This window comes from Hyla sarda, chromosome 11 (assembly GCF_029499605.1).
Source record: "Hyla sarda isolate aHylSar1 chromosome 11, aHylSar1.hap1, whole genome shotgun sequence".
NCBI classification, from domain to species: domain Eukaryota; kingdom Metazoa; phylum Chordata; class Amphibia; order Anura; family Hylidae; genus Hyla; species Hyla sarda.
In genome coordinates, this window is record NC_079199.1 from 14687155 (window position 1) to 14699609 (window position 12455).

General features: G+C 32.7%; 1 protein-coding gene across 1 annotated transcript in view; it reads right to left on the minus strand.

The window, feature by feature from the left end:
- The window catches only part of C11H14orf132 (chromosome 11 C14orf132 homolog), a 28649-nt gene extending 16519 nt beyond the window's left edge, over positions 1–12130 (minus strand). Inside the window, exon 1 of the mRNA XM_056545378.1 lies at positions 11723–12130. Within this exon, the coding sequence (XP_056401353.1) occupies positions 11723–11749 (27 nt within the window). The 5' untranslated portion in view covers positions 11750–12130. The remainder of the gene's footprint in view (positions 1–11722) is intronic.
- Positions 12131–12455: the final 325 nt, after the last annotated feature.

Here is a 12455-nt window from a genome sequence, read left to right on the forward strand (position 1 = left end):
AAGTTGAGTTCATCTTTTCTGTCTAAGTGCTCTCTGATGACACCTGTCTCGGGAACTGTGCAGAGTAGAAGCAAATCCCCATAGCAAACCTCTTCTACTCTGTGCAGTTCCTGAGACAAGCAGAGATGTCAGCAGAGAGCACTGTTGCCAGACAGAAAAGAACAACTCAACTTCAGCAGATGATAATTATTGGAAGGATTAAGATTTTTTAATAGAAGTAATTTACAAATCTGTCTAACTTTCTGGAGCCAGTTTATATATATTCACAAAAAATATTTTTTTCCTGGTTAACCCCTTTAAATGGGTGCTGCCAGATTCAAGAACTTTTTATATGTAGTACATCTTGGCAAAACATTAAAGAGGTATTCCAGGAAAAAACTTTCTTTTATATATATCAACTGGCTCCAGAAAGTTAAACAGATTTGTAAATTACTTCTATTAAAAAATCTTGATCCTTCCAATAATTATCCAATAAAAATCTTAATCCTTTCAGTACTTATGACCTTCTGAAGTTAAGGTTGTTCTTTTCTGTCTAAATCCTCTCTGATGACACCTGTCTCGGGAAACGCCCAGTTTAGAAGAGGTTTGCTATGGGGATTTGCTTCTAAACTGGGCTGTTCCCGAGACACGTGTCATCAGAGAGCACTTAGACAGAAAAGTACAACCTTAACTTCAGAAGCTCAAAAGTACTGAAAGGATTAAGATTTTTTAATAGAAGTAATTTACAAATCTGTTTAACTTTCTGGAGCCAGTTGATATATATATAAAAAAGTTTTTTCCTGGATAAACCTCTTTAACCTTTTTAACATTCTGTATAAAATATATTGTTTCCTTTTTTATAGAAATAATGGCTTATAAAAAAAAGACCACTAGGGGTCCCCATACCATCCAGAACATAATCCTGTCCGGATACAGCATCATCTTTGTCCCAGCTGAAAAATAGGCCGGGATAAAGTCCAGGAAGTGAGGGTGGGACTAGCACTCCTCTGTGCTCACTCCTGTCCTATCAGACTGCAGCATGAAAACAGAGAGGAGGGGGTTACAGAGCAGCATGCAGTGATTGGATGACGAGACCCGGCACAGCACAGCAGACTCAGGGATGAAGTAAATGCATAGTGAGTGAGGGTGGACTTAGTGCTTGTCTCGGACACACCCTCTTCCTGAGCAGTGGATATCAGAATGAGTGAGCAGCAGAACAGGTATTTGTGAGACATAAAAAAAGACATGTAAAGCATCTGCATGACTGAGTAACATATAGAAGCTGTATTTTTTTTTTATATAACAGGTACGGTTTAATACCAAGTGATCAGCTCAGGAGCGTCTATCAGTGTTTCGGTTGTCTTGCTACTTTCGCCAAGATTGGGTTTAAATCTGGGAGTTGTAGTTTTGCAACATCTGGAGGGCCACAGTTTAGAGACCACTGCTTTAATCTAAAACAATTTCCTATAGTGTCGTTTTATGCCTTGCACCCCCCTTCCCCGGGGGTATCTAGAAGTCTATTTATATGGTATATAAGGGACATATGTTGGCTTCCTCTCTAAGAATGGCGACACACATGAAATATTCACGGCATGTTAGTCGCTCGTGACGTCCATTAAACATCAGCTCCATCTGGCAGCGGATTTTTTTGCGCGGCAACACAATACCGCCATATCTGATGACCTGCCGGCCGGCATCACTGTTCGTCAAACTCAACTTGTCGCCGGCGTTTTGCTTCACTTAAAGGGGCTGTCCATTCGTGTTTCCTTTACATTAAGCAACGACCTCTCCCCTTGACTTGTAGTTTAGTCATTGACCCCCCCCCCCCCTTCCGCCAATTCTTCCCATGGGATCCAGGCTGCTGACAAGAAGTGACCCCCCCCCCCAACCCGAACAGATGTGCGCGGCTGGAGGCCATGTAGTGTGCAGAACATAGAAAGCCCTGTGTCATGTATCGGGACATTCACGGCAAAGATCATGTGATGGCTATGGCAGATTGAGCCCATACATGGCTATTGCTAAGACTCTGCAAACACTGCTGCAGTGTTTTCCAAACAGCGTGTCTCCAGCTGCTGCAAAACTACAACTCTCAGCATGCCCGGACAGCCGTTGGCTGTCCGGGCATGCTGGGATTTGTAGTTTTGCAAAAGCAGGAGACACGCTGTTTGGAAAACACTGCAGCAGTGTTTGCAGAGTCTTAGCAATAGCCAGTATTTGCAGAGTCTTAGCAATAGCCATGTAGTTCCCCTACTCTCCCCATAAGTTGCAAAACTACAACTAGTTTTTCAACATCTGGAGGGCCACAGTTTGAGACCACTGCTCTAGAGACGCATGAACATTCTGCTACATGCGTACACTACAAAATAGTATAATTAGTTATATTCTTGTCTATAGGAGCAGTATTATAGTAGTTATATTCTTGTATACAGGAGCAGTATTATAGTAGATATATTCTTGTATATAGGAGCAGTATTGCAGTAGTTATATTCTTGTATATAGGGGCAGTATTATAGTAGTTATATTCTTGTATATAGGAGGCAGTATTATAGTAGTTATATTCTTGTATATAGGGGGCATTATTATAGTAGTTATATTCTTGTATATAGGAGCAGTATTATAGTAGTTATATTCTTGTATATAGGGGGCAGTATTATAGTAGTTATATTCTTGTATATAGGAGCAGTATTATAGTAGTTATATTCTTGTATATAGGAGCAGTATTATAGTAGTTATATTCTTGTATATAGGAGCAGTATTATAGTAGTTATATTCTTGTATATAGGAACAGTATTATAATAGTTATATTCTTGTATATAGGAGGCAGTATTATAGTAGTTATATTCTTGTATATAGGAGCAGTGTAATAGTAATTATATTCTTGTACATAGGAGCAGTATTATAGTAGTTATATTCTTGTATATAGGAGCAGTATTATAGTAGTTATATTCTTGTACATAGGAGCAGTATTATACTAGTTATATTCTTGTATATAGGAGCAGTATTATAGTAGTTATATTCTTTTATATAGGAACAGTATTATAATAGTTATATTCTTGTATATAGGAGGCAGTATTATAGTAGTTATATTCTTGTATGTAGGAGCAGTATTATAGTAGTTATATTCTTGTATATAGGAGCAGTATAATAGTAGTTATATTCTTGTACATAGGAGCAGTATTATAGTAGTTATATTCTTGTATATAGGAGCAGTATTATAGTAGTTATATTCTTGTATATAGGAGCAGTATTATAGTAGTTATATTCTTGTATATAGGAGCAGTATTATAGTAGTTATATTCTTGTATATAGGAGCAGTATTATAGTAGTTATATTCTTGTGTTTAGGAGCAGTATTATAGTAGTTATATTCTTGTATATAGGAGGCAGTATTATAGTAGTTATATTCTTGTATATAGGAGCAGTATTATAGTAGTTATATTCTTGTATATAGGAGCAGTATTATAGTAGTTATATTCTTGTATATAGGAGCAGTATTATAATAGTTATATTATTGTATATAGGTGACAGTATTATAGTAGTTATATTCTTGTATATAGGAGTAGTATTATAGTAGTTATATTCTTGTATGTAGGAGCAGTATTATAGTAGTTATATTGTATATAGGAGCAGTATTATAGTAGTTATATTCTTGTATATAGCAGCAGTATTATAGTAGTTATATTCTTGTCTATAGGAGCAGTATTATAGTAGTTATATTCTTGTATATAGGAGGCAGTATTATAGTAGTTATATTCTTGTATATATAGGAGCAGTATTATAGTAGTCATATTCTTGTATATAGGAGCAGTATTATAGTAGTTATATTCTTGTATATAGGAGCAGTATTATAGTAGTTATATTCTTGTATATAGGAGCAGTATTATAATAGTTATATTATTGTATATAGGTGACAGTATTATAGTAGTTATATTCTTGTATATAGGAGTAGTATTATAGTAGTTATATTCTTGTATGTAGGAGCAGTATTATAGTAGTTATATTATTGTATATAGGTGACAGTATTATAGTAGTTATATTCTTGTGTATAGGAGCAGCATTATAGTAGTTATATTCTTGTATATAGGAGCAGTATTATAGTAGTTATATTCTTGTATATAGGAGCAGTATTATAGTAGTCATATTCTTGTATATAGGAGCAGTATTATAGTATTTATATTCTTGTATATAGGAGACAGGATTAAGGGCGCCACTGCCCAAAACACATAAGCGACTAAGCTTTGCCTTTTTGTATGTATTTATTCCTCCAATAAAAATTTATTTTGTGGTCATGGACCGATCAAAATATCTCAATGAGGTCAATTGACAACTAAGCGACTCTGCTACTTACTGTGAATTAAAAACAGATCCTAGATGCAAAATTGAAAGACGTATTCAAAAATGTCTACAGACTGCTTTGGATAGAGAATTGATCGACTACCTTACTGTGTCGCATGCTACCACCTCTTTTTTTATATATACTGTACTGCCCAAAATTCATAAATGCTTACATGACTCCCCCGGACGACCTATTGTCTCTGGGAGGGAATCCATAACCAGTCATATCTCAATCTTTTTAGACCAATTGTTGAGAAGTTATGCCACTTCCACTTATTCATTTATTTGCGACACAGCGACACACAATCCTAGCTTCACTTGACGTAACATCACTGTACACCTCCATCCCCCATGATTGAGGGATGAGGCAGTACACAAGGCTATCTCTCCGTGACTTTACTGCAGATCAGGGTCGATTTATTCTTTCTCTACTTAAACTGGAACTTAATAATAATAATTTTTCTTTCAATGACAAATTTTATTTACAGTTGTGAGGGACCGCCATGGGCACAAACTTGGCACCTACATATGCCAATGTGTTCATGGCAACCCTGAAGGAGATGTTCATCCATGGCAGCCACCACTTGAGCTATGTGCTGGGATGGTAGCGCTACATAGACGACATCTTCCTCATTTGGACTGGTACTGAGTCACAGTTTTATGATTTTCTGTATTTTTTTTTTACTGAATGGACCAACATATCAAATTTACTTTGTCCTTTTCTTTTACAACCATACAGTTTTTGGATATTATGGTACTAATTAATGGTTAACATCTGGTTACAGACCTCTATGTCAAACCAACTGACAGTAATTTGTCCTGAGATTTGACAGCTACCATCCACGGCCCATGGTCAGGTCCCTCCCCTACTGCAGATGATGTGGGCACGCCGCGTCGCTTGGGTCGAGGGGAGGATTGAACCTGTCCTTGACCACATGATCTCTAACTTCTCAAGGAGAGGTTCACCTTCAAGATTATTACAACAGAGCGAAAAGAAAAATACCGCAAAAACTAATACAAACATCCAAAACAGTAGTTAAACCTCCTGGAGTTGCATTCATCAGTACATACATTTCTAAATCCAATACTATTGCGAGGACTCTTAGCATTAAAAATGTTTTCCAAAGATAGCTGAATGAGGTTCACATGGGTAAATAAAAAACCTATTTGCACCTTATGGGAGTGCGGCAAGGATTATTTAGTTTTAGATAGATAGATATGAGATAGATAGATAGATATGAGATAGATAGATAGATATAGATAGATAGATATGAGATAGATAGATAGATATAGATAGATAGATAGATAGATATGAGATAGATAGATATGAGATAGATAGATATAGATAGATAGATAGATATGAGATAGATATGAGATAGATACAGATAGATAGATATGAGATAGATAGATATGAGATAGATAGATATAGATAGATATAGTGTATATGGAGGATATAGTTCTCCACCAGCTCAGAGGCTCCATCAGACTCTCATATATGATAAAAGTATTCACAGATAGGAGTCATTGTTCCATTTAGCTCCAGACTGAACTCATCTATAACAAGGTGTGCACAGGACAGGCACCGCTGATCACTGCAAATTAATTCATCAACATAAATGATAAATGAGGGGGAGGGGCTGAGACCCCTGAGGATGGACACATGCTGCAGGAATACATGGTGTGTGCTTGTTATGATTATTCCATATGAAATCATCAAAGGGTAACAAGGGGTTAATGAGACATCAACAGGAAGCAAATATAATATGTACTATAGTGTAAGATTATACTTCACTATACTATTAACCGTACTAATATAATATTTTCTCTACTGTACTATACCTTACAATCTAATAATATTCTATAATCATTTCTTGACTAGTATATTGTCACTTAATTTATAATAACATATTCATTCATATCACATACCATACTATAATGCCATATGAGGCACTGCACTATGCTGTATAAACATAGACCGTACTGTATGATATCATGCTGCTTCTACTATTATATACAGTACTGTGCTACACTATAATATAAAATATATAGTATACATAATATACTGTAATGGTGTATAATATCATATAACATACTCTACTATTACATATAAGACAATCTAACATAACATACCACAATATTACATATAACAAACTCCAATATTACATATAACATACTCTACTATTACATATAAGACAATCTAACATAACATACCACAATATTACATATAACAAACTCCAATATTACATATAACATACTCTACTATTACATATAAGACAATCTAACATAACATACCACAATATTACATATAACAAACTCCAATATTACATATAACATACTCTACTATTACATATAACATACTCTACTATTACATATAACATACTCTACTATTACATATAAGACAATCTAATATAACAAACTCCAATATTACATATAACATACTCTACTATTACATATAACATACTCTACTATTACATATAACATACTCTACTATTACATATAAGACAATCTAATATAACAAACCACAATATTACATATAACAAACTCCAATATTACATATAACATACTCCAATATTACATATAACATACTCTACTATTACATATAACATACTCTACTATTACATATAACATACTCCAATATTACATATAACATACTCTACTATTACATATAACATACTCTACTATTACATATAACATACTCTACTATTACATATAACATACTCCAATATTACATATAACATACTCTACTATTACATATAACATACTCTACTATTACATATAACATTCTCCAATATTACATATAACATACTCTACTATTACATATGACATACTCTACTATTACATATAACATACTCCAATATTGCATATAACATACTCTACTATTACATATAACATTCTCCAATATTACATATAACATACTCTACTATTACATATAACATACTCCAATATTACATATAACATACTCTACTATTACATATAACATTCTCCAATATTACATATAACATACTCCAATATTACATATAACATTCTCCAATATTACATATAACATTCTCCAATATTACATATAACATCCTCTACTATTACATATAACATACTCCAATATTACATATAACATACTCTACTATTACATATAACATTCTCCAATATTACATATAACATACTCCAATATTACATATAACATACTCTACTATTACATATAACATACTCCAATATTACATATAACATACTCCAATATTACATATAACATACTCTACTATTACATATAACATACTCCAATATTACATAGAACATACTCCAATATTACATATAACATTCTCCAATATTACATATAACATACTCTACTATTACATATAACATACTCCAATATTACATATAACATACTCTACTATTACATATAACATACTCCAATATTACATAAAACATACTCCAATATTACATATAACATACTCTACTATTACATATAACATACTCTACTATTACATATAACATACTCTACTATTACATATAACATACTCCAATATTGCATATAACATAGTCCAATATTGCATATAACATACTCTACTATTACATATAACATTCTCCAATATTACATATAACATACTCCAATATTACATATAACATACTCTACTATTACATATAACATACTCCAATATTACATACTCCAATATTACATATAACATACTCTACTATTACATATAACATACTCCAATATTACATATAGCATACTCCAATATTACATATAACATACTTTACTATTACATATAACATACTCCAATATTACATATAACATACTCTACTATTACATATAACATACTCTACTATTACATATAACATACTCCAATATTACATATAACATACTCTACTATTACATATACCGGTAACATGCTCTAATATTACATATAACATACTCTACTATTACATATAACATACTCTACTATTACATATAACATACTCCAATATTACATATAACATACTCTACTATTACATATACCGGTAACATGCTCTAATATTACATATAACATACTCTACTATTACATATACCGGTAACATACTCTAATATTACATATAACATACTCTACTATTACATATACCGGTAACATACTCTAATATTACATATAATATACTCTACTATTACATATACCGGTAACATACTCTAATATTACACATAACATGCTCTAATGTAACATATAACATATTGTAATATAACATATAATATACTCTAATTTAACATATAACATATAATATACTTTAATATTTTTTGTTGTTTTTGCTATTTTTTTTTTTTTTTTTTGCTTGGTCTGCACTCTGCCCCTCCCCCTGAGCCCAGGCCTATATATTTGGCAGGAAGCTGCATTAGGGCCTTATTCCTCCTGGCAGCCTCTCAGTCTCATACTGGGAGCACATGGTCAGTGCGCTTTTTACATCTGTTCCCCCTGGTGTGGTGCTGTGTGGTGTCCATCGTTGCCCCAGCGCTGTGTCTGTAGGGTGGCGCAGCCCAGGGACTGGTTTGAGTGGCATTGGGGCTGCTCTGCCAGTGGGTCATTCCCTCTGTGGGCACTGGTGTTGGGGTGGTGGTGATCACCACTCAGTGCTGCGCCATTTTATGCTAGGGACATTAGGAACCCACTACTTATAGGTGGCCGTGACCTGGCTAGTGGGCTTGCACTTCATGATCATAAATTACACTAAGTTTAATAAATGTTGCTGAGAAGCCTTAGATCAAGGTGCATATTGTGGATGTGCGACCATGTCTGTTTTTTCTCAAGTTGAATTCATAATTTAATATAACATATAACATACTCTAATATAACGTATAACATACTATATTATAACGTATAACATACTCTAATATAACATATATACTCTAATATAACGTATAACATACTCTAATATAACATATATACTCTAATATAACGTATAACACTCTAATATAACGTATAACATACTCTAATATAACGTATAACATACTCTAATATAACGTATAACACTCTAATATAACGTATAACATACTCTAATATAACGTATAACACTCTAATATAACGTATAACATACTCTAATATAACGTATAACGTATAACATACTATAACGTATACCACTCTAATATAACATATATACTCTAATATAACATATATACTCTAATATAACGTATAACATACTCTAATATAACATATATACTCTAATATAACGTATAACATACTCTAATATAACATATATACTCTAATATAACGTATAACACTCTAATATAACGTATAACATACTCTAATATAACGTATAACATACTCTAATATAACGTATAACATACTATATTATAACGTATAACATACTCTAATATAACGTATAACACTCTAATATAACGTATAACATACTCTAATATAACGTATAACATACTATAACGTATAACATACTATAACGTATACCACTCTAATATAACATATATACTCTAATATAACGTATAACATACTCTAATATAACATATATACTCTAATATAACGTATAACATACTCTAATATAACATATATACTCTAATATAACGTATAACATACTCTAATATAACGTATAACATACTATATTATAACATATAACATACTCTAATATAACATATATACGCTAATATAACGTATAACACTCTAATATAACATATAACATACTCTAATATAACGTATAACATACTCTAATATAACGTATAACATACTCTAATATAACATATAACATACTCTAATATAACATATATACTCTAATATAACATATATACTCTAATATAACATATAACATACTCTAATATAACGTATAACATACTCTAATATAACATATAACATACTCTAATATAACATATATACTCTAATATAACGTATAACATACTATATTATAACGTATAACATACTCTAATATAACGTATAACATACTCTAATATAACATATATACTCTAATATAACGTATAACATACTCTAATATAACATATATACTCTAATATAACGAATAACATACTCTAATATAACGTATAACATACTATAATATAACGTATAACATACTATAATATAACATATAACATACTATAATAGAACATACTATAATATAACATATAACATACTATAATATAACACTATAATATAACATACTATAATAGAACATACTATAATATAACATATAACATACTATAATATAACATACTCTAATATAATATAACGTATAACATACTCAATATAACATATAACATACTATAATAGAACATACTATAATATAACATATAACATACTATAATATAACATATAACATACTATAATATAACATACTCTAATATAATATAACGTATAACATACTCAATATAACATATAACATACTATAATAGAACATACTATAATATAACATATAACATACTATAATATAACATATAACATACTATAATATAACATATAACATACTATAATATAACATACTCTAATATAATATAACGTATAACATACTCAATATAACATATAACATACTATAATATAACATACTATAATATAACATATAACATACTATAATATAACATACTATAATATAACATATAACATATTATAATATAACATATAACATACTATAATATAACATACTATAATATAACATATAACATACTATAATGTAACATATAACATACTCTAATATAACTTATACTTAAATCTAACATACAATATACTCTAATATAACATATAACATACTCTAATATAACGTAAAACACTCTCTTATAATGTATACCATACTATAATCTACCATAACCTAATGCACTGGTCTATAAAGTATTTTGACTCTACCTTACTATAATACAACATACCGCACTTTAGTATGATCATCTGTTCTCCACTTCTCCATGCTATACCATCCCACAACATAGTCTATTACTGTATTGTATAAATGTACCGTACTGTAACGTAACATCGTGCAGTATACTATTATAAACTATAATACCCTTCACTATAAGTTATATGTTATACGTTTATACTCGGTACTAAACTACGACACCCGGAACTTGCACTCTAAGGGAACACGACACCTGGAGCCTGGGATACTTCATATTGTACAAGTTTTCTGAACTGATGACATCATCAGGTAACAGTTATACACTATAATTATATATATAAAAAAACACATATGATGGAATAACACAATGAATTTGTGATAATTTCATAATACAATGTGGTCCTGAGATTTCTATAGGGCGGTGTTTCCCAAGCAGGGTGCCTCCAGCTGTTGCAAAACCACAACTCCCAGCATGACCGGACAGCCGAAGGCTGTCCGGGCATGCTGGGAGTTGTGGTTTTGCAACAGCTGGAGGAAAACTGGTTAGAGTCTGCACTTTGCTCCTTTCTCGGAATCGAAGCGACACATTATCCGTAACAACATCACATAATAAACATGACATGATAATAAATTACCTGAGCTGCCATAAAGGAGAGGTCCATGGTGTCTGGCGGAGTAGATCCCTTCTACAGATCCAGGGTGATCTCAGCTTAGCTCATCCTTGTGGGATCCCTTCTGAATTTATATTTTTTTTTACACGGGGGAACAACAAAAAATGGTACCGAAACCCGGGCACCTCCAACCTGCTGCTGCCAGACTCATCCCCAGCTCGACACAACACGGCACTGACCAACCCCTGACCGTGTGCACGCTCTCAATTCCGCTCACTGTGGCGATGAGAGAAGGGGTTAAGGCTCCCGTTGAAGTGGCAGCGGTGCCATCCGAGGTTAACCCCTTACGTCCCGACCCATAGGTACCGAGAAAAACAAGACAAAAAAAAAAAGAGGGGGGGGGGGGGGGAAACAGATGCAGTGGTTATGTATTATCCATGGCAAAGCGAACGCCCTGGCACAGATTTTGTGTGCGTGTTGTGTCGGTGGATGGAATATTATGCAGCGCGTTTCATTTCTAAAGTGATGCGATGGTTAAAGTGGGTTCCTATGGCAACAAAAGCTCCTTAGGGACCTGGACGAATGAGCGGGGAGCAGAGACTGACAGGGAAGTTTCCGGCAGATACAGTCTGTGCCTGGAAGTTGGTGGTGATGATGGTCGGAGTTCTGGGCTTTACGTTAAAGGATCATGATTCTGACCCAATAATGGGGGGGGGGTTAGATATAGGGGGGGGGGGGGGGGGGCGCAGAGGTAGCA